Source organism: Oenanthe melanoleuca, chromosome 6 (genome assembly GCF_029582105.1).
Source record: "Oenanthe melanoleuca isolate GR-GAL-2019-014 chromosome 6, OMel1.0, whole genome shotgun sequence".
NCBI lineage: Eukaryota > Metazoa > Chordata > Aves > Passeriformes > Muscicapidae > Oenanthe > Oenanthe melanoleuca.
In genome coordinates this window covers 12,480,313-12,503,103 of record NC_079340.1, presented here as the reverse complement: position 1 = coordinate 12,503,103, position 22,791 = coordinate 12,480,313, and the positions used below count along the sequence as shown (strand labels likewise).

The 22,791-nt window shown below is 40.3% G+C and overlaps 2 protein-coding genes across 5 annotated transcripts in view; both read right to left on the bottom strand.

Annotated features, from left to right (window-relative positions):
* Nucleotides 1–4,443, bottom strand: part of DLG5 (discs large MAGUK scaffold protein 5) — a 94,220-nt gene extending 89,777 nt beyond the window's left edge. For 2 of the 3 annotated variants that reach the window (XM_056494992.1, XM_056494993.1), the window contains exon 1: nt 4,062–4,443. In XM_056494992.1, coding sequence (XP_056350967.1) covers nt 4,062–4,362 — 301 coding nt within the window. In that variant the 5' untranslated portion in view covers nt 4,363–4,443. The remainder of the gene's footprint in view (nt 1–4,061) is intronic. The other variant, XM_056494994.1, reaches the window with a different exon arrangement.
* Nucleotides 4,444–10,634: 6,191 nt separating this feature from the next.
* Nucleotides 10,635–22,791, bottom strand: part of POLR3A (RNA polymerase III subunit A) — a 38,304-nt gene continuing 26,147 nt past the window's right edge. The window contains exons 28-32 of one of the 2 annotated variants that reach the window (XM_056494655.1): nt 22,281–22,445; nt 21,810–21,941; nt 20,420–20,552; nt 18,235–18,420; nt 10,635–12,233 (exon numbers count right to left, since the gene is read on the bottom strand). In XM_056494655.1, the coding sequence (XP_056350630.1) occupies nt 18,272–18,420; nt 20,420–20,552; nt 21,810–21,941; nt 22,281–22,445 (579 nt within the window). In that variant the 3' untranslated portion in view covers nt 10,635–12,233; nt 18,235–18,271. Of the gene's footprint in view, nt 12,234–16,462; nt 18,421–20,419; nt 20,553–21,809; nt 21,942–22,280; nt 22,446–22,791 lie in introns of those variants that run through there. The other variant, XM_056494656.1, reaches the window with a different exon arrangement.

Sequence of the window (22,791 nt, the reverse complement as noted above, 5' to 3'; positions counted from 1 at the left end):
TTTTCCCTACTCTTAAACATGCCCACATTTATTTTTTGACTGGGAATTAACACCTTATGTCTAAGCAAACACAGTTAGAAAAAATAAGTCTTAATAAATGATAGAAGAAAAATTTTCCAAGTCAATCTACAACCATCTTCTTTCTTTACTTACCCTTTAAAGATGTTTTTAGATATGTAATCAATTTTGAGTACTAAAACTTAAATTCTCATCTTGAAACTGGTAAAGAAAACACCTTTAAAGCCTAACACAAGTTCACTGACTGCAGCTGGAAGGGTACAGAAGACCAATGGCTAATACAAAAGAAAACTGTGAACCTAAAATTTTATTAACTGTTCAAGCCATAATGAAGCTTTTGAGTTCAGCAATCCTCAGTTTCAAGATAAAGTGCACCTCTGTAGCCCCACAAGTTAATCTCAAAAACAAATTCCAAGATCAATAACCAAACCTGCCATCTTTGTAGTATCACAAAAACCTAAGTACAAAGCTCTATGTTATCTGAAGCAATTTGAAGACTACATAGCTTCCTCAGATTTCTGTTCTGGTCTTTTAGTTACATGTAAAAAAAAATAGACCACTTGTCACAATGAATTATCTTCCACTGCATTATTGTCATGGACACTTTTTATGACACAAAATTCACATTATAGCAATAGTAAGAATGAAACATTTTCTGATTAGCAAGACAGCTAAGAGACACCTGAATGCTCAGAAGTAATTTATTTTCATATTAGAAAGGATACATAATTCCATCAGGATAAGGATTTCCCAGAGCATGATGGAGGTCGTTTGCCAAATGAAATATTTAATGGTAATATATAAGTTCACCCCCAAGTAAATAAACAAAAACTCTTAGCACACTATTTAAAGAATTCATCCATGTGCAAAATACCAGCCAAGCAACCACTCTCACACGGGCAGAGTCAATTTCTCTCAAATGTTTACAAAGAAGTGCAACACAGTAATCAAAGGTTTTACTCAAGGAAGAACTAAAGTCTCCAAACACGATTAAATGAAACAGAAAATCCCACTTGGTTGTAGCTTCTGCTTCACAGAAGGTAATTTCCTATTTGATTTTGCACTCTTAACTAACACTGTTGGGCATACTATGCTTTATTTCTAATTTGAGAAAACTTTAAAAACATCCATTTTAGTGGAGAAACTATACAGTTTTAGGTTTAAAATAAGCAAGTAGAAGGCCCTATAGAAGACAAACATATTTAAATGATGATTGAACAGGGGGAAATCTTTTTATCTATAAAGATAAAAGAACGCTCTGTAAAGTAGAGACAGAGTGAAAAAATCTTTCAGCAGCTACCAGGACCCCAGTTGTTTCCCCTGAGCAGTCTGTCCAGCTGTTTACTTCCCTCTGTGTGGCACAGATAAATACTTATAAAAGTGTCAGCTCTACATTGTCCAGCCAGTCACAAGAACTGCTGGTATAAATAACAACCTGAGTTCCCATCAGAGTTCACACATTGCCTTTCAAGCACAAAAGGAGGCAAAATTTAAACGGATAAGGAAGAAAGCACAAAGTAATGGACAGGGTACACACATCAAAACAGAAGAAGAAACACTCATCCTACTGTAGTGAATGGTCTGTATGCTGATTCCAAAAATTCAAACAAAATTACATTGTTAAATTACCTTCTCATTTCCCTCACAACAGCAGCATACTGGAAAAAAAGAAATTAGCAAACACCACTACACATTATTGATTATAAATAATTTTCATCTCCAACAAGCATTCAGGTGACGTGCATTTCATTAGCCTCCAAACAGTACAATAATTATGTGTACCACTGTAAGCTTTCATTTTTACAAACACTAATAGTAATATAAAAAACTTAATCAACTCTATAGGTTGAATCAAAGGGATGTTTGAGATATATATTTTTGCTTTTAAGAAGAAAGTCATTTTACGTAATATGGACTATTTCACTTTGGTATTTAAAATCCATAATCCAACACTTCTCACTGCCACATGTACATCTTACTTCTTGCCAAAAAACAAAAAGTGACTTGACTCAACCACCTACAGTATCTCCAGTGAAAAGGAGTAGAACTCCCAAATGGCATGAGAAGAGCAGAGAGGTGGTCAAACTTGCTACAGGGAGATACTAGAATAGAGCTGATTACAATAAAATAGCTGAATACATGTTAAAACAAGAACCTTTCTATCCAGTTACTCTCAAACATTAACTCTTTATAAAACACGTTCAGGACAAATTCACACAAAGGCCAGGAATTGCCAGAGACTTTCAGTGGACACACAAGCAGTCTCATGACCAATTACCATAACACTTCTTCAGGGGGGTGCTGGAATACATACAACAGTACTTGAAGGCTCAGGTCCATTACCTTTCCATGGTTTAATTAAGCTTGGTGTCAGCAATCTCCTGTGCACTAATTTTTAAACATGTTTATCACAAGGAAAACAAACCCATAACTCTCAAACTTAGCTCTCTATTACCGCTGATAAATGAAAGCAATGACATTCTAAAACTCATTACATCAGAGAAACACCCTTCCTTTTCCATTCAGATGTTAGTTTAACTCAGACTAAGCCTCCTGAACACAGTCAGTCAGAGGACACAGCTCACTTCAAACTACTTTTCCCTCAAAAACTGAGTGTTGAGAGACATTCGTAAATTCCAACTTGCATTTTAAAAATGAAGACTATTACTATGTCCAGTATATACTTCATTTTTTCCTACTTTCATGTTTTACACCTTAGATTTCAAGCCTGGGAAGCAATGGCAGCCCAGTACCATTATCCATCTTCTGAACAAGACAAGAATAAGCTTTACTCTAACCATACAGAGCAATCATGGGTGCCATTCTGGAAGGCAGTCAGTGTCCCCATCTCCCACTGATGTCAGACCACAATGTTTCAAGTATTGAGGTCTATTGTTCAGTCCATTTCTCCCCCATCTTGTGAGGTCCTGCCATACACTCATTAGAAAAGGCCATACACTACACTACACTGAAATAAAACCTAAGACCCCCATGTATTCGTGTTTATCATCCAGAGCTTAATTCAAATAAGGGCAGAGATGGCTTTATTTTCTGTAAGAATTGGTATAGCTTGTAAGAGTCAGGAAGCCCTCCCAATGCATTTCCTTATGTGAATAGGTAGTGCCACTGTAAATCCCAAATCCAGTAACAACACCAAAGAGAGACCCCCACATTTCTGAATCAGTCAACTTGGTCACACTGGATAAGAATACCTACACAACATTAGAATACAGAATTACATTTACTCCAGTTTCTCATTTAGAAACAAAGCTGCACTTCACAAGGCTGTGTGTAGTGTCACCTATTATTATTATTTTAAAGCTTTGATTTGCACACATAAAAGTAGGCTGTGACTTGTTATGGAGGGAGAAGAATAGAGAAAGACTTGTGGACCAAAGCCCAACTTACTTCAAGAGGTGTTTTACACCCAAAACCTTCTCATTTGGATTTGCAGTTAAATCAATGCTCTAACCTGTTCTATTCAATGCTTTCCCCTGTTCTAACCACCAAGAAGACTTACAACAGTATAGCCTCAAACAAGCACAGGGCTGTCCCGAGGAAAAGTCACAATATTTACTCCAAGGCACATCTGCTGGAGTCCTGCCAGCCGGCCAGCTCCGGCAGAGGGGCTGCACAGGGAGTTTCAGCTTTGCCCGGCCAAGAGGCGGCTGTGTAACACTAGCATTGGTGCTCACGGGAGAAAAGCCCCTTCGGGCTCGCTTTTCCCGAGTCCCCAGGCGACACCCGACCGCAGCAGAGCCAGGCTAGGCTGGCCTCTCCAGAGGGCAAGGCGCAGCATCCGCGGCACCTCCCGGGGACCAGCACCAGCGCTCCCGCCAGGAGAGAAAGCGAAAGGCTCGGAAGCACAAAACAAGCACCGAGCGCCCAAGAACAAACACGGGAGAGTTTTATTCTCCCCCGGAAAAGAAGGACCCCCGCCCGCTGCCTCCCCACCTTGGGCGGGGGGCCCGCGCTGCCCGGCGGGGGTGGGCGGGGGCAGCGCTGCCTCCTCCTGCTCCCGCCCCGGCCCCGGCCCCACTCACCGGCCGTCTCGGCCGCGGCCGGCGTCCCCGCCACGCCGTTCAGGTAGAGGATGGAGAGCAGCTGGGGCTGCGTCTTCTCCAGGGCCACCCGCAGGTCCTGGAAGTGGTCCCGCTCCTTGCCCAGCAGCAGGGCGATGAGCAGCTCGGCCTTCCCGCCGCCCGCAGCCTCCAGGTCGCGCAGGTCGCGGGGGCCGAGGGCGCCGGCGGCCTCCAGCAGCTCCACCACCTTGTCCACCTCGGTCATGGCCTGCGCCAGGCTCTGCCGGCACTGGGCGAGCAGCTCCTTGTGCTTGGGCTCCATGGCCGCTGCAGGGCCGCCGCCGGCCAAACTTCGCCCGGCCCCGCCGCTCCGCCACCGCCGCCCCCGGGGAGGCGCGGGCCGAGGCGGGGCGGGCGCCGCCGGCCGCCCTCCCCCGGCACCCGGCGCCCCCGCGGCGGCCCCCGGCGAAACTTCGTCCGGAGAGCAGGAGCGGAGCTGGGACAGGAGCTGGGCCGAGGGCGGCTTTGCCTTCTCCTCCTCCTCCTCCAGCAGGCGGGGGGCGAGCCGCCGTCAGGGGCTGCTGCTCCTCTTCCTCCTCCGTCTGGCGCCCCGCTCGCCTCCTTTCCGCCCCCCCGGGCGGCGAAACAACTTCTCCTCCTCCTCCTCCTGTCGCCTGCCCGTGGGAGCGGACCGCCGGGAGCAGGAGCCGCGGCAGCGCCGCCGTTCCCGGCACCCCGCACCCCCGCGGGGCAGTCGGGATAACTTCTCTCGGCTGGCCGCGGCCGCACGGCCGGGAGGGGGTGCGGGGAGATGGGCTCAGCTCCAGGCGCCTCCTTTCATCGGCGGGCGCACGCAGCCATATTGGCTACACAAAGCTGCCGCCTGCGCCGAGCCGGGGCTGCGGCACCGCATCGCCCGCCCCGCTCCGCTCCGCGCCGCCCGCCCGCCGCAGCGGCCGCCGCTGCCCGGCCCGCTCTGGCCCGGCCCGGCCCGGCCCGGCGCCGCCCGCCCCCCGGCCGTCAGTCAGGGCCGCCCGCCGGCCCCCGAGCGGCGCGGAGCGGGGCGGGCCGGGGGCAGGACCCGCGGCGCGGCCTGCGGGAGCTTCTGCCGCTCCTCCCTCCGGGTCCGCCGGGCCAGGACGGGGTGCCCAGCCCGGGTGTCTCGGCGGCGAGACAAAGGCGGCGCTGCCGCGCTGGGGCCGGGCCGTGCCGCTGCCTCTGCCGAGGCGGGAGCCGCCGCCTGTTGAGGCTGCCCGCGTCTGCACCGGGCGGCAGGGTTTATTTCGTCCTAAACCGGGAAAAGCTAAACATCTAAACAATAACAGGCTGCTTAGGGGCTTTGTCCACTAGAATTTGCAAAAACAGAAGTTTGGAAACGAGATCTGAACACTACTAATAGCTGTTGGCTCATCTTCCTTGTAAATTTCTTCAGCGTTTCATGAATGACCAGGTAATTTACAAATAGAGTACACGTGTCCGTACTCAGCCGTAGCAGGAGGACGCAATTGTTTAGCAAAGAAATAGGAAAGTAACAACTTTTCTGTCTGAAAGTAAATGGGCTGCTAACATCACTTGCACCAAATGTTACCGTAATTTGCAAACAGACTGCAGAATGACCACAAGCAGTTCTCATCCTGAATTCACATTTCATACTTTTCAAGCACGCTGGAAGGGCTTACTCAATTATCTGACAGTCTCCGGTCCAACCAACCCCGTGGTTTATTTAGTGTCCAGAGACCTGAACTCAGTGAGGTACAAAGGAAAGCCTTTTGTTCCCTAAAATTTCCCATTAACACACTCATTGGGAGAATTCAGGTCCTGAACTGAGTTTCAAACCAATTTATGTAGCTCAGAAGATAATGATTTCTCTCATGTGAAAACACCTTGGGTTACATGCATAATTGTGCTATGTATTCTACTTCTGGTAAAGTCAGATAGAGACTAAGGGGAGTTCAGGATTATTCTCAACCTTAAGTCATTATTTACAACAGTACTTGAAACTATGAGGTCATTTTGAAAAACAAGTATTTTCACGTTTGGTCCATTCATTTTTATTTAATGCTCCTGTAGACTAATTTTCTCTAAGTTTGTAGTTTTCAAATAACCTTCTTTGCTATACAAAATACACATGGATTACCTTTGTTGTCTAATGACTAACGTTATAAATTCCTGCAAAGTATGTTAGTTCTAGTCTATTCGAATTTATAAGAAAATCTGCCTATTTCTCTCTAGTAAGTTGGGCAGCTTAGCCAGTCAAGTAATTGTATATTCTGCAAGTACTAGTTAACCAGTATGCATTAATTGTTGGTTTCACAGCACGGTAAGAAGGGAAAGCTGCCTGGTGTCACCCACTGGAGCAGATCTCCCTTAGCCGGTGCCAAGGCACATCCCTCTTCTGCCTGCCACAGGACACCATGCAATGGAAATCTTTTGGAAAGCACATGCACAGAAGACTGAAGAAAGATTTCACATTATTCAAATATGTCCTTTTTTTAAAAAAAATTTCTAGTGTCAGCTAATATCCTTTAACAACATTGTTTTATTGTGTATGTGCTTAAACAGTTTCCTGTGAAGGAAGCATGCCATCAAATTTCATTATGAGGCATTATGTTAAGAGCCCTGCTTTAGGTCGATGCAGCAGTTCTCTGCTACTTGAAATAATAAAGACAATCTTGGTTTCTGTCCTCTGCCTGATTGGGCACTGAAGTGCACCTTTCACCAGGGGTCACACAGGAATGGCATCCTTCAGGCAGAGTGTAACTTGGCTGTCTTGAGTCTCATTTCAAAATCTAGAGGGAAGTGTTGGCTCTGGGTACTGCTACTCCTGCCTTTCCCACAAGTGTGTCTTAGTCCTTTTGCCTTCTATTCAGAATAAAACGTTTGCTTCTCATCATGCCTTACCTGCCCCTCCTTTTGCCTGCAGATCCACATTGCCTGTTGCCCTTCTCAAGCAGTGCCAGTGTCAGGTAAACCCCTGTTGTACCAGGTTTCTTTCTTTCTTTCTAGCAATGCAGTTTCTACCTTTTTGTCATATCTGAGTCTCTAATACTCCATTTGTCTTGCAAATGGCAAGTCTGCTCTCAGAAAAATTCAGTTAAATTTCTCATTGCACAAATGTCCAGCTCTCAGACTCTTGCCAGTCTAAGAGAGGGATCTTGCTGTTACCTTGGTTACCTAACTCAGTGTAGACCTTCTCTAGCAAGTGCAGGGAAAGTCTTCATAAGACATAGGTATACTTTGAAGACTCAAATTATGAAATGGATGCAAATATATTATGGCAAAAGTTTATATAGTGACCCAAATTCAGATCACTACAGTACTCCACAATGCTTATATTTTCTGATAAGACACCCTTTAGACATATCTAGGCTCTAAAACAGGCTTCTTACACTCATTTTAATGGAACTTTTTGTTGGACAATAGTCTTCTGTGCAAAATTAGTTGTCACTTCTCAAAAATTTCCTCCTCTGCATCTGCCTGTTTACTGCTGCCCAAGTCTAAGCAGCAGCTCTGCTGCTGTAGGTTTCCTGGTAAACCCCCTCCTCAAAATCCTCAGTTTGAACCAACCACAGATTCTAATAGCCAAAAGTAGAGGATTTTCTTTAAGATTAGAAGATTTTAAAATTAATTTCAAATACATTGGAGACATTTCATTTGCTTTTTGGTATTGGAGCCCTTACGATACAGGTCTTCAGGCTCCAGTGGCAGTCATGTATCCTAGAAATGGCTTTGTAACAAAAGCTACACTCCTCATGTAATCACATGATTCAAACAACCATGCTTTAGAGAAAAATATTGAGATTTACCATAAGTGAATGGAGGGAAGGTTATGCAATCTTCAAGACAGGCATATGAAAAATACAAGTAATCACCAAGTTAAGATTAGAGCTCTTCAGGTACAACTTTGTCATGGGTGTAACATAAAACACTAGCAGCTAAGCAGTTCTCAACAGCAGCTTATTTTTTCACATTAATGTAAATTATAGAGAATTAATTAACACTTGCAAGATAGTAAGGTGCTGGTTTAATATGCTAGCACATAAAAGGATCTCATTTAGCCAATAAAAAAACCCAAAACCATAATGTGAGCAGTCTGGGAAGTACCCAGAGAAAATATTTCACCTGGCATTATCATTTCCAGGAATGGGCTATACCCATAAATTCTAAGATCCTCAGAGCTCCTGCTGAAGCTGCAGACTGAGGCAGCTGCTGTTGGACACTCACAGAAGCACAAGGATCATTTATCTTCCTAAAAAATTTCAACTGTGAACTTCAGGAAATGGTTTAGCTCTTTCTTAACTGAACTTCTGTGACATGCCATATGAGGGAAAGCAGACTAGATATTGCCAGTTTTTACCTTTTTTTTTTCCCCTGTAGCCACAGAACCTACCAGTCACTTCGTCTTTTACTGCACTAGGCAGTTTTCAGATAAAAATTATGATGGTCTTTTCCCACTCTGGGCAAATTAAAATGAAGAAGATGAGACAGTTACTTCAGTCAGCTTCAACAAGCTTCAACAGAAAGAAAACACTCTCTTTGCCTAAGTTTTTAGACTTTTCCTGGACTGTACAAAAAGCAAATAAAAACTTGTTTTACTTAATAACTTGTAGAAAGAGAAAGAAAAGGCCTTCCTCCAGTGCAGAACAGCTGGCAGGAAGGGTGTTTGCTTGTTTGGGGTGAGGAGGGGGAGAAGAAAAAGCTAGGTAAATCGTCTCCTCCTGGAGCTGTAAATACACACAATCACTTCTGTTCCTCAGACAACTGCTTCCAAAAACAGGCAGCAAAAGAAAACCAGGAACCCTATGGAGGCACACTGGTGGCAGTCCTGCAGGGGTGTAAGAATTTCAGCTTTTGTAGGGAAGATACTCTGCAAACAAATCCCAAGTACCCATCTTGGGTACAGACCCAAGAACAGACCAGGGGCATGATTTAATTTTCTCAGGGAGACTGGGCTGGCTTGTGATGTGGTTAACTTCTATAAGCAAGCAGATGCTAAACAGCCCCTTTCAAAGCTTTTGCTTGCAGTTTGTTATTGGTTTAGTTTCTAGATCACTTTTCAAGTCAAGGCAAGAGATTATTTATACCGATCATTTTTTACTTCTTTGAGCACTAGTGGGGAGATAAAAGCAAATGGGTGCCCTAAACATCCACAGGCAATTTCTATAAACAAGCCATGCACAAACTGGGAGCTTATAAGAAGAAAACTCACACTGCAGTTGAAGAAGATAGTCAAATAATAATAGTAAAGATTCCAGAGAATGCCTCAGCACATTTTCATCATCTTCATTGGTTTTCTGTCAGCAATGAGTATTTCCAAACTGGATTTGAATCTAAAGGCTCTTGAAGAAGCAAAGGTATTTAGTTATATTCCATCTCTCAGCTCTGCTAAGAATGACATATGTACAGCACATAGTTCCCCTGCTCATGGACATAGAAGGGTTTGAGAATTGAATCCCTGTCAATTACAAGGTAAGTTTTCCAGGGACTCCAGGGGCAGTGCTTTGATTTTGGCACCACTGAACTAAAACAAAATGGCTCCAGAAAAGTCAATATTCCTTGAAAATTCCAGGGTAGTCCAAGTATCTCTAGTCCAAGCCCAAAGAGCTCCCTGAAGAAATGGAGACAGGTGTGCATGCCAAGGGGGGTTCTCTCTGTTTCTCTAGATTCCGTGCAACACCTGTCTTTCCACACATGCCTGAAGGGCTCATCCCACAGCTTATCTACTTTGTAATACTTAAGCCAATGGGATAACAGAGGTGGCAGCCCATTTGCTAAAAAAACCCAGAACCCAGCAGATCCACATTTGAGAACAGACCAATACTCAGATGTGGTTGGGTTGCAAAAGCTCCTCATGACTGGAAATAGATAAAGAGGAATGGAAGGAGCTGGAAGGGATTATTATTGCTTCATAATAAATGCTCTAGCATTCTGAATTCATCTGGTTTATGATACAGGAGAAGATAGCTAGTGTACTTTCATGAATTTTGCAGAGTTTTACAAATGCCTGTGAAAACCAGGCAAAGGTAGGTGGTCAGAACGTTGAAAAATATGCTGGACTTGCAGCAAATCGTGTGTCATAGTCATAGCTAAGACTTGAACTGCTAATTGATAGTGATACATGGATTTCTGTTTGCATAAATACTGTATAAATTCGATATGCTTTTGATTTGAGAAGAAATTTTTACTTTTAATATTCTTTGGATAGGAGAGGGAAATTATTTTTGTAGGAGGAAAATACAATACTGGGATGACGGTGAGATTAAAGTCAAAAAGAAACCCTTGTACAACTTGCTCAGACAAAGCAGACCATGGACCAAGATGAAACTTCAGACTGAATGGTGTTTAAAATGGCAAAAAAACTGGACTTAAATCAGTTCTGAAAACAGTAAAGAATGTGAAATGAAGTAACTCCTAAATTACACGCTAATTTGAAAGGCAAAAGTACTCCAGTTTCTGCTTCAGCCTACATGCCTTTGAGGGATGGGAATGCCATCAGAGAGTTCCAGAATGAAATCATGTCTCACCTTGGCACAGTGGCAGCTGCATTACCAGCTTCCACAAGGCTTGGTCATCCAGTTTACAATGAACTACAGATCTTCAACATATCTTTATTTTTCCCCCACGTAACACAAATGTAAAAATTAAACATTCAACAGTTCAAGTTAGTATTTTTAGAAGAAAAATAGCACAAAAATAATTTAGAACTTAATTTTTTATAAATACCAAGATTTGTCAGAATTGAACAACGAACAACCAACTCCCAAAACAAATAGAAAATCCCACCTCATTACAAAATGGAAAAGAGCATATTCAGCATGGCCCAGAATAAGGAGAAACATCTAGACAAAGTCCTGAGTGGCATGGAAGCCTTAAAAAGGTTTTAGGGTAAAATTATTCTTTTTTAATCAAGTCTGCAGAAATTATATTTAGAGAAGTGTTGTTCAACTGTTTGAAACTTATAAAGATTCATTAACTGGTGGGAGTTTGATGGATAGAAATATTTAATATAATGCATATATCAAAGCTCATCCAGTTCTGCTGAATTCTGTAATTGGTTTCCAGGGGACCTGGATTAAGCCCAGTTTGGTAATAAAAGGACTGTGCAAAAGAGTAACCGAAATAAAAAGTCCCCAAATCTGCTAGGGATATTCCATGAAGCATAAATACACTTCATCAGCAAGACAAGCCAAATATTATCCTTTTTACCATGGGCTATTTATACTTTTAGAAATTTTTTCCCCTTAACTCACCTTCAGAGCTACCACCCTCTCAAGATCACTAATGACAGCCAAGAGCTTCACTGCTTTGCTCTCTCCTTTTCCATCTGAAGTCAGTGTCTGTCTTGCAGCTGAATTCAAGAGCACCAACTACTAGCCTTTTTGAGTTTCTTTGGAAGATGAAAGAATGAAAATAACTACACACAGCAGATGCTAATCACATTCTTTAATCCCCCCATCCTGGCAATGTTATTTACTAAGTACTCCTTATAACATGTATGTTTTCACAAGCATAGTCCCTTCACTCACCTTGATGATTCCATCATCGCCTCTCACAACCATATTGCTCAGGAGATACTATTCTAATTTAACAGTCTTTAACAGACTGAATCTAAAGTACAGAGAGTCTAAAGAATTCCCCAGGTCTTATAAGTCTGTGGCAGCAACAGTTAACTGACTCTAGATTTGCCAGCTACTTCCCAAACTGCTGTGCTGCTCATCCTTCTCCACACTTACTTTCAACAGAATACATACAAACACAAGCAAGGGAGAAGACATGTGTGGCAGCTAAGTAGAAAGGCTGAAAAAGAAAGCAGAAAAAGGCAAAAGACAAAAGTAAGTGGAGATCTAAAGGCCTGGATAGAGTTTTTAGTGCTTACAAAGAGCCACATGAAGAAGGGATGCTTTTCATTTCAGTTTAAAGTACAAATATATGACCTTATTATATAAGGTCATTTTTTTTCAAAAGTTATTTGACCATAGTCGTAATTTTGATGGCAGTAAATTTCCACATCCAGATGTGTTGAGGAGATGTTTCTTCCTTGAGTGGTTTAATTATCCTCCAGGCAAGTGTTCACAGTAACATTGCATGGCTGAGCTGAACCCAGCCAGTGGCACAGTATGGTTGACATAGCACTGCTGCAGGGAAGCAGTGTCACCAGCAGTGACAGTCACCACGGGTCCAGAAGGGAGGAATCTGTGGGAGAAACAAGGACAAGGAGACAGAAATAAATGCATAGGGAACTAGAAAATGCACAGCAGTAGCACAAATCAGAAGAACTATATATCTTCTGAAAAATAAAAGTTTAAAGAAAGTCTCTGATGTAACTGGAAAATATCTGCAGGACTGGGAAAGCTGGAAGAATGGCTTATGGGAAAGAGAGCCAGGTACTGTGTGGGCTTGTCAAGGTACCTACACATAAAGCAGATATTTTAGCATCATTTAATTGGAAAAGTGCAGGGATCAGGGCAGAGTAAGGGGTGAGGTGTGTCCTTCCTTCCCATGAAAGAGATCCCCTACCACTGTGCCCTACAGAAATGAGTCACACACAAGCCTGCACCATGACATGGCCTGAGCCACCCTCATCACTCCAAACACCATCAGCAGTTTACCGTAGGGATGCTGTCAATCCACCTGAGCAAAAGAATCCTCTGCCTGTGACACATCAGGATGAGTCATATCACACTAATCAATTCCCAGAAACCAACAAAACCTGGAATAATAAATCAAGAAAAGTAATTTCAAAGTCTCACAACTAATTCTGACATTCCTGGGACTCATGAAGTTTACCAGAATAATTTCAAAATTGCTTTTGAATTTTCCTGAATTAATTTCATTTTGCTTGTAGAAATCTAGACAATTTAACATTTAGAAGGGATGCCCACTGTGAAAATTATATGAATCAAAAGATTAAGCAACCAACCTACACTTTCACAAAATGGAAAATAGTATGCCTGTGGTTAATCCAGGTACCTGCTGCTTTTGCAACAGCTTCATTTCTGGCCAACACTATCCACCTGACAAAACACCTCTATCATGGAGGAGAAAGAACTTGGTATGAAATCTTGAGGGGTACTCCAGTTTTCTGTGGACCCTCAAAGCCACAATGAGGCACCTGCATGCCCTCTTTTATTCATGGACCAAGATTCTTCTGCACTATCTGGTTCTGAAACCAACATAAAACTGAAGACAGTTTGCAATGAATGTCTGCTACCACAGTGCTATGATCAACAGCAACAACAGAAAAGCCTACATACAATAGCTTTCCCTCAGACTTCCTTGAATTACCCATCTGCTCTTCATAGATGTTGTCAACTCTCTTGTAGGAAGAGACACAAAGGAATGTAATGGACGTAATTTGTGTCTCTTGTCCCAGTGGCATGACTTACATATTATTAAGAACATCTCAGGATTTTCAAGGAATATTTCAGATCTAACTGCAGGTATGAACACATTTTAAAAGATTCCTATTTGCCTGCTAATTATAGCTACAATCTTCCACATGAGCTGCACCAGAACCCATCAGGAACAGCAGTTTTTATACTTAACAGTAGCAATCACTGTAGTTCAGCAGCTGTAATTATGCACAGTTGGTTGAAAGAGCTTTATAACTAAACAGATACAATACCTGAAGGAATTAATTCAGAGTTATTGCTCATTATTAGGAGTCATCTACAAAATGAATGATGATTTAACTATCATTTGTGACAGCCACTAAGAGCAATCCCTAGGATAAATGACAAAATCTTAGTTCTCAGGAATGAGTGAATACCTATTCTTTTCCCAGCTATTTTCATTACTTCACTAGGACTCCTTAAACAGATTATGAATATCTGTGTGTCACTTTACCCAGCTGCTATCTCTGTTTCTTCCCCAAGCAGATCCGAATTTCTACTCTGCTTCCATACACATTTGCTTATTTTGGCATTCCCTTTCTTTTCAGCTTTCTTCCCTCTATCCTCAACACCTCAAACCACCATATTCCTATACAGCATCAGTCCTATCTACTGTCCTTGCTTCCAAAAGGAGCATGCAATTATTCCAGGTCCTGAAGGCTTGGACTCACAGGACAGACTCTTTGGATGAAGAAACACCTTTTACCCTCTGATGCACACAGAAGTGATGGTGGTAGTGAAGGCAATGCAGTGTTGGAGCAGCTCAAGGCCCACAGAGCCCCTAAGCACAGCCAGCAAATGCCAGCCTCTCACCACTGTGAATTGAATCACAAATCTGACAGGGACTAACAAACTACAGGCACCCTTGTAGCTTTCAGACATTGGAGTGGAAGCCATCTTCCATAAATCTTGCTGGGTTCAGCTGTCTATACACAGAGAAGAGCACCTGTTTAGTATTACTTCAGTCCTAACCATTGGTCTCTTGCATCGATCAGCATCACCTTCAGTGTTTTAAGGCAGCCCTGCCTTGGAGCTCTGCAGCAGCTGAAGGATGTGACACTCCCGAGCCAACTGCCAGAACTTCACGCTTCAGAGCAGCTCTCAGAGCTGGATTTCAGCGCTCACTGGAGACTGAACGCAGATTGGAACAATCTCGGCTGCCTGGAAAACGCTGCCACAAAAGACATGTCCCCACTCACTGCAGATTCACTGTTCTATCCCTTTCCAGGAGCAACTCACAACATGCTTTTAGGAATGACTAGAGCCTTTACTTAAGTACTGCTTCTGGTTTGTTTTTTAAGCCAGATAGATAAAAGATATGCAAGTGAAAATTTTACTAATTAATAAATAGCATATATGGACTCTGCTTTCTCCTTAAGAAAACAGAGTCCCTTTATCTCCTTCCTCAAATACATCATTTTAACAGGTAGCTTTCCCTCTCACAGTTACATATCAGTCCTGATATTGCAAAAACCCCATTTTTAATAGGAAAAAAAAAATAAAGAAGCTACTCAATAACTTTTCTCAAAAGAAAATGCTGCTCTCTAGTGGAAAATGACAATGTGATCTAATTCTATTAGAAGGAATGTTATAAAATTTTCATTTTATCAGTTAGAAGAAACTTTGATTCATTTTCACAAGCACTGAAACACAAAAGTAGCAGGGCTGGTTTGTTTTCTGAGTCTTTCAGACTGGCTTGTAAGATTCTGGTATTCATTCTTCAAGATAAACTTGCTATGCACTTGTATCACTAGCATAATCACATCCAAATAACCTGCCAAGTTAAAATTAGTAATCTTATTATTTGGCCCCTTTTAGATTTTCTGCTCTTAGACAATATAATAATAGGCCAATTTTTCTTATTTTCTTTTTTCACCAACATATTTAATTATCAACAGACTTTCCTAGGTCTGAATACAAAGCTTAGCCAACCACTTCAAAAACAGATTAGTTACCTGCACAGAATAATTTAGGCAAATATGCAAATACTATGAAAATCTGTACCCTGTTTGCTATGGGTTTCTAAAGACATTCCTATCTACAAGCACAGTGATACAAAATTGAGGAATTCCTGTTGCAGTGGTTCCTTCAACCTCTACTGAAACAGTGACAAATGGTCAGACATCAAGGAGTATTTGTCCTGAAACAGCCAAATTTTATCCTACTTGTTGTTTATTTATAAAACACAGCATTTATATGCCTTCCTTTTCTTTCTTTCTTTAAGCATAGATAAGAAAAAAAGGGAATAGTCTCTATACTTAATTTCTTCGAGTTATGGACCAAACCAGCACAATTCTGGATTTACTTCCAACCTTCCATAGTCATAACAGGAAACCTATATAGCACATGCAGCTGTTTTCTTCTCTCTCTGCATATAAGAGACCTGTGTGAACTAGTTTCCTGATAAACACACCAAGAAAGTACTTCATTTAATGAGAAGCTTAAATTTGTTTTAAAACAGGTGGAAAAAATGAAGATGAGAAAGCAGGATATGGATATTCAAAAACAAATTTCTTGAAAATTTACACTCCACTAATTTCAATTAGCACATTAATTAAAAAATAGGGGAAATTGTGAAAAACAGAATTTATTTTTTTAAAAATTAAACCTAAACTAAAGCTAAAAATTTTAATAAAAATGCGTATTTTAATATTTCAAAGTTCCATTTCTTGACTGTTAAAACTGACGCCTAAAAAAAGCTGCTTACAAGTGAAATCCAACAGCTAATTTGTTTACTGACTGTACAGAGAGCTCAAACAATAATTACTAATTCAGAGTGCTCTTGTAAACAATCTATTTTTGGTTGAAACACTCATGAGGCTCAGAGCATGCTCTGAGGACAAGACATAGTGACTTTAAACAAGATAGGTTTTCTATTATTTATTCATTTAGTTTGCAAATACCTGAGATTTAAGCTTAATAATTCTCTGTCTTGCTAACTAAGCAAATAAAAGAAATGGAGGTTAGCTCATCCATAAATTAATTATGCAGCAATATGATACACCCATAAATAAACACAAGGTTCACACATTCTTTACCTCTGCTTCTTTTTATTGTCATATTTAAGACAATGACAAAAGATGTAATTTTATGCTTAATTTTAAAACATACAAGAGAGTGAACCCACCATTTAAATAGCTCATTCTTCCATATTTACAAAAACCAAAACCAAAGAAAAACCCCTCCAAAGCCAATCAAATAACAAAATCCAAAACCAAAACCAACCAAATAAAATACCCAACCAATCAACCAAAAAAAGGAAAAAGGAATGATGTGGTCATTTGTTCAAATACAAACTCCACCCATTTAGACCTTGAGAAGAATCTTTATTCACAAAAATGTCAAGCACTATCAGTAGAATTTCCCATGATAAAACAAAGTACTTAATCACAGGAAAGTTTTATGGACCTTCTCTCCATGAAGCCCCTACCCATGTTAAATTTACATCTTGTAAAAGAAATAGACAAGTGAGTAAGTGGCAATCTCACTGAGATCACAAATAAAATTTAATTTATTCTGAAATTTCTATTGCTAAAACAGAGATAGCAAAATATATGTAGCTTTTAGAGCAGATAATAAATGCACTACATTCTCTGTCTTCACTCTGCCAAAATCTAGTCAGATGTAGATCTTAGCATCACACTGAAAATACAAAATAATTTGAGAAGAGCTGTGTTGAATTTCTTATCAGATCTTGTCTACATGGAGGATGAATTAAAAAACAGACACAGTGGTACCTCAAGACTTAAAGCAATTTACAGTGTCTGAATGCAGCCTTACACTTTTGGTGGACATAAAGACAAACTGCAGCACAAACTTGTTCATTTTCAATTGCTAGAATACTCCGCAGCCTGGTTTTATCCAAACACTGGTGACTAAATGCTAAGATTCTTTCCCTCCATAGCACCACAATAAATTTAAAGATACTACGCTGAAATTATTTGAGACCTATTTTCATTTTGGAAACTGCTTTAGTATACTAAAGCTGAAGATGCTTCCAAATCATTTCATGGCAATGCATAAAAACAGCATCTCCTTCAATTTCTACTTTATATAATAAATTTAAAGTAGGTTGCTCAGATGATCCTGCTCCATTAGAAACCCTTCCCAAACCTAAGACTGCTGTAAGTTACTGATTCCAGCAGTTAGCTTTTCATATGACAGCAGCTGCCTATCTGTAATTGGCAATATTCTAACAACAGTCTTCTCAGAATTTTGTAGCAACCACAATGTACAGATTTTTCTAGATATGGTCCCAAAACAGAATCCTAGGGAGGAAAATAATTTACTGGATAATAACTTGGGAAAAGAAAAACCAATTAAAACTACCAAAAGCAAAGAGCAAATATTTCAAACACTTTGAATAGCTCTACTGAACTTATGATGAATTAATCACAGACTCAGTTCCAGCTTTCTGAAATTACTGTTCTTAACAGCTGTAGATTGACCTTCGCAGCTCCTGTTGAAAGGATATTTCCCAAAGCACTCTGGGCAAACTTACAGAATTCTCTTGAAATTTTCTTTTTGTTTTATAAAAAAATCTGAATACACATGTAATAATTACATTAACAGTAACAGATAAAGTTAACACTATCACATGAAAAAGAAAATGTTATCAGGTGAAATCCACTTTAAATTTTTTTCCACTTTCTGGTGCACTCTTTCCTTTCAGGGTCTATGCTAACCATAGGTGGTGAACAATTGGGTAATTCTTTTGATATGATTTCACTTACTAATTTACTTCTACTGAGACACACAGAACCGATAATACACTTTGCTTAATTTAAATTATGTTTGCTTACTATTTCTTGGTTTGCTATCTTGTTTTATGTCCAAGTTCTACGTAACAATGGGAATATGAAATTCATTATGATCAAATATCAGAGGCCGCCTGGGAGGGGTTGATTCCTTGTCCGCTTTGTGTAAGAGTTTAAAGAGTCCTGTTCCAATATTCATTGGAATTCCCATGATGATGCATTCAGAAACACCTAGGAAAAAACAAATAAGCACAATGAACATTTGAACAGTAAGGATTTACAAAACTACTTTCATTTGCCCAATCTGTTTTGTGTTGCCTGCATAATGTTGAACTTCATGTATAAGGACCAAGGCCTCTTCACCAGACAAAGTTAAATGTTATGATCATCAGACCAGTATATTACTTAAACAGTGTTAAATTCTAGGAAAAACTCAACCTAACTTAAACATCTTCTCCAGTAATGAAAGCCCTTCAGAAGGTTTGTTTTTAGAGAAGACACATTCCATGCAGTGCCCACAGCAGAAGATATGAGGCAAATTTACTTCATGTTCATTCTCTGACTCAGTGCTAAGGCTTCAGTCAAACCTGGCAGGGTTCCCTTGAAACCTCCCCAAGTTCCCAGTCAGAAAGGCACAGAACTACTTGAGCTATAATGCTCCTGGCATTTTCACCACTCAAAAAGTGCTTGTTTTGAAGTGAAAGATTGAGTCTGTCCCAAAGATTTTTGATGGTTATAACATTTTCACTGCAATGTACTGACACATTTACATTCCAGATCTACCAATGTTCCACACTCAAATCAAGCTCTCAGATACCAGTGTTCCTCAGCATGCTGTTATGATCTAAATGACATTTTTGCACATTCTCAGGAGTTTAACTAGATTGTCCTTCACATAAATGTTTAGGAAGGTAAGAATAAATAGCTGTACGTTTGAATGCACAAAGGATGAAATAAATTTACTAAAAATTCTGACTTGATTCACAATTTGAATGTATGTAAATGAAGATTCAGAAAATACTGTGAACAAAGCACTGTTTGAAAATGGCTACACTAAGACTACCTAGACATACACACAAACTAGTTAACTTTAACATAACACATGCATATTTCTGTATTTCATTAGCACCCAGAAACTCCCAATGAGAAATTCCAGCTCCAGGAGAATAGGCATTGCATAAACAGATCTTGAAAAGGGTGAAACCTGCTTTACTTCTTTTCTCCATTTAACCTATTAGATAGACTTTTAAACAATTCAGTCCCAAAATGTATGTAGCTTAAAGGAGAAGAAAATCTGAAATGAACAGGAGTAAAAGCATTAAAAAACTCCAAAATTATTTCAATTCCAAATATTAGAGCACATGGCAAAAATGCAAAGCAAAGAGACAAACAGAATGTCAGAACTCACTCACTGAGTTTTCCATTTGCTCTGTGTATGTGGACATACATACAACTGTGCATATGTAGCCATGTATTTTCAAAATTTACCTGATTCTTCCATGAACTCACTAAGATGATTCAGAGGCTGCTAATGTACTTAAAACTCAGGAACAGATACATTTAGAAAGAAACTTCTAACAACAGGTATCTTGTCTGCTGTTAACGAACTGAATACTGATAAATTACTAATTAAAACTAAATTAAAATACAAATTAAAAAACAAAGATGCACAATTTTCATTTATTTAGATTAGTTCTAAATGAAGAAGTGAAGAACTCGGCCTTTCTGTTTATTTCTAGGTACATGTGCCAAATGACCTAAGCAATCAGGTAATAGTAATCTTCAGCTAGGCTGAGATGTACCTGTCTTGCTACTTCTTAGCAGGAATGAAAATGAAACCTAAATACTGAGTGAGGTACTAGATTTATTCAACAGCTCTAGGTGTTGAGGATATACAAACTTCCACAATCGAAAAAACAGAATCACTGATAGTGGGACAAATTTCCTAGTATTTCACTGAGATCTAGGGTGAGAAGTAAAACCAAATTACTCAAAGTCTACTTCAAGAGACATCCAACAAATATCCAACTGACTTCAAGATCTCAGTCAGAGATTATAGGTAGAGAAACATTCAAACTTCTAGGACTTCTGGGATGAATTAGCCTGACCTGAAGTTTTTGACATACCAGCTGAACAGGAAACTTAACAAAGACAAAACTCCAGTGCTTTGAAGAGGTTTTACAGATGCTGGGTAAGGACCACAAACTGAAACAAACTTTGCAATACCTACCACAAACAGAATCCTTCTGTCCAAAGTAGGCAGCATCAAAGAGATGGTCTGCAGTCTTTTCAAAAGAAGCCAACATCAACACACTTTCCTTCATTTTTGCCAGTCCAAACCTAGTAATGCCCAGCACTTCACCCTTGATTGATGGAAAAACCCAAAGAGTAAGCCTGAGTAAATAAATATCCTATCTACAACACAGTATTGTCACAAGAGACTGAGTCACAGTTGAACATGCTGAAGGCTAATGGCTTGTTAGTAACCAATACTTACATAAAACAAAAGTCATTCTTCATATACAACATAAGCTGCTATAAATGGTTACTCAATCTTGAATATTGAATAGATCTTAAGTGTTGAAAAAATTGAAATAAACATGGCCATGAGAAAATCCCCCACAATTATAAACTGGCTGCTGAGCTACAAAATTCAGCAAGGTCTGAGAGTACTATGCTGAATCTACTGCCTATTATCTACAGATAAATCTGACTTCAGCTGCCAGGAGATTACAGAAGATGCTAAATCTTCACTTTTTCACTCTCCAGAAAAAAAGGTAATTAGCTTTTTAAACTACTTGACTTGTATGTGCCTACGTTTGTTAGAAACATCCTGATTATATCAGATTGCAACGTAGAAGCCTAAGTCAGAAATACAGGCAAAAGAATGCATGGAAGGAGCCCACCAAATTCAAAATATGGCACTCTGATGCCCTTTTCTACTGCTGTGCTGCAGCTTCACAAGGTCAGCCCCGAGGACTGCTGCAGCTCAGTACAACAAAGCTCTGCAGTTTTGGAACAAATCAGAGCTCCGTCCATTTCACCCAAATTAAACCCTTGCACTCTGGCAGGCAAATTGCAAAATGTTACTTCACTAAGTATACTCAACTTTAAAAACCATATTGGATGTGAAGGAAAGAAAATCAATCAGTAAAGAGCAGATATGATTTTGTACTAGCACGTTGTGTAAGACTGTTCATGTCAGCTGATTCTATGTGTGATGTCTGTACCCTTTGCCTCTCACATACGGTGAGCAGCTGTTACAAACCACTCCCTGTGGGGATTTCTGCACAGCAAGCCTTAAACTGCATGCATGGCTATCCCAACAGTTGATTTTCACACCATCATTTTTAGGATTCCTACTTTCAATACGACATGAACGTTCCCTTCTCATTATATCAACTTGTTTTCAGTCAAAATAGATCCACCTCCCCCAAAGAACTAGAGTAATTAAGCATTTTGTGTAAAATATAAATAACAGTATTAGGTCAGTACAACTTTGAATTCTTTAAGCCCAGAATGAATTTGCATCTCCCAGACTCACCCACCCTTCTCAAACATGATAAAATTAATTTGTATAAACAGGCCAATGTAACATTGAGAAAAAACACAGTACAAACCTTGTAAGTCATTAGATCAGACAATAACATAACATGTCTCCTGTCAATGCTCATGCCATGGTTCACCATCGTATATTGAATCTCATTGATAATGGTTGTCCGAGCAGCTTCAATCCCCAGAGTTTTCTCTACCTACACGAGAGAATGTTACGTGATCGTTGCATGTTACATGAATGAAGAACCAAGTGCCTGGGGCAAGTATATTCCTGGAATAAATACCATCTGATAGCACATTGATATTCCATTTCTACAACTACTCTTTTAAACTTCTCCATTTGAAAAATATTTATAGAAACAGCTTCTTTGAAGTGAACAGTGCTTCCAGTGAATTATTCTCTTGTGTTAATGCATTCTGACACGTATTAGTGAAATCAGGCTTCATTCCGTATCAACTGCTGCATCTGAGCACAAACAAGCACTTGTAATAGAGATGCTATGGGGAAAGCCCCACAGCACCCACTGAGATATTACCTCATAAGTGTTGTTAGAGGATGTTTTTGTTCCTTTCACTCCATGAGTAGCCATAACAGCTCGTAGATTATCACCTTCAACCAGAAGCTTGTATTTTTCCTTTCCACTTTGTTCATCAACATGAATGACAGCTCGGGAAACTTCTGGTATGCCTTGCACTACAACCTTCACAAAACAAAAAAACCCTCAGTAACTTAAGACATATACAGTACCACAGTATTAAAGCATTTACCACCATTCAAACCTATTGAGAAGGCGAAGTATGTGGAGTAAAGGCTCACTTAAAAACACATATAAGTAAGATTTCTTGGTATTAAATACACTAGTGCAAAACTGACATTGACACTGTACTATAAACCTTACTCACTATCTACATTTTATATTTTACGTCAGATATTCCCACACTTACATTTGGGTATCTGAATGGTGGCAGACCCATACAAAGAAAAGGGCAAGCTGCTAACGATAAAGGTTCACTTATCTCTGTTTTTAAAATCCAGAGTAGACAGTC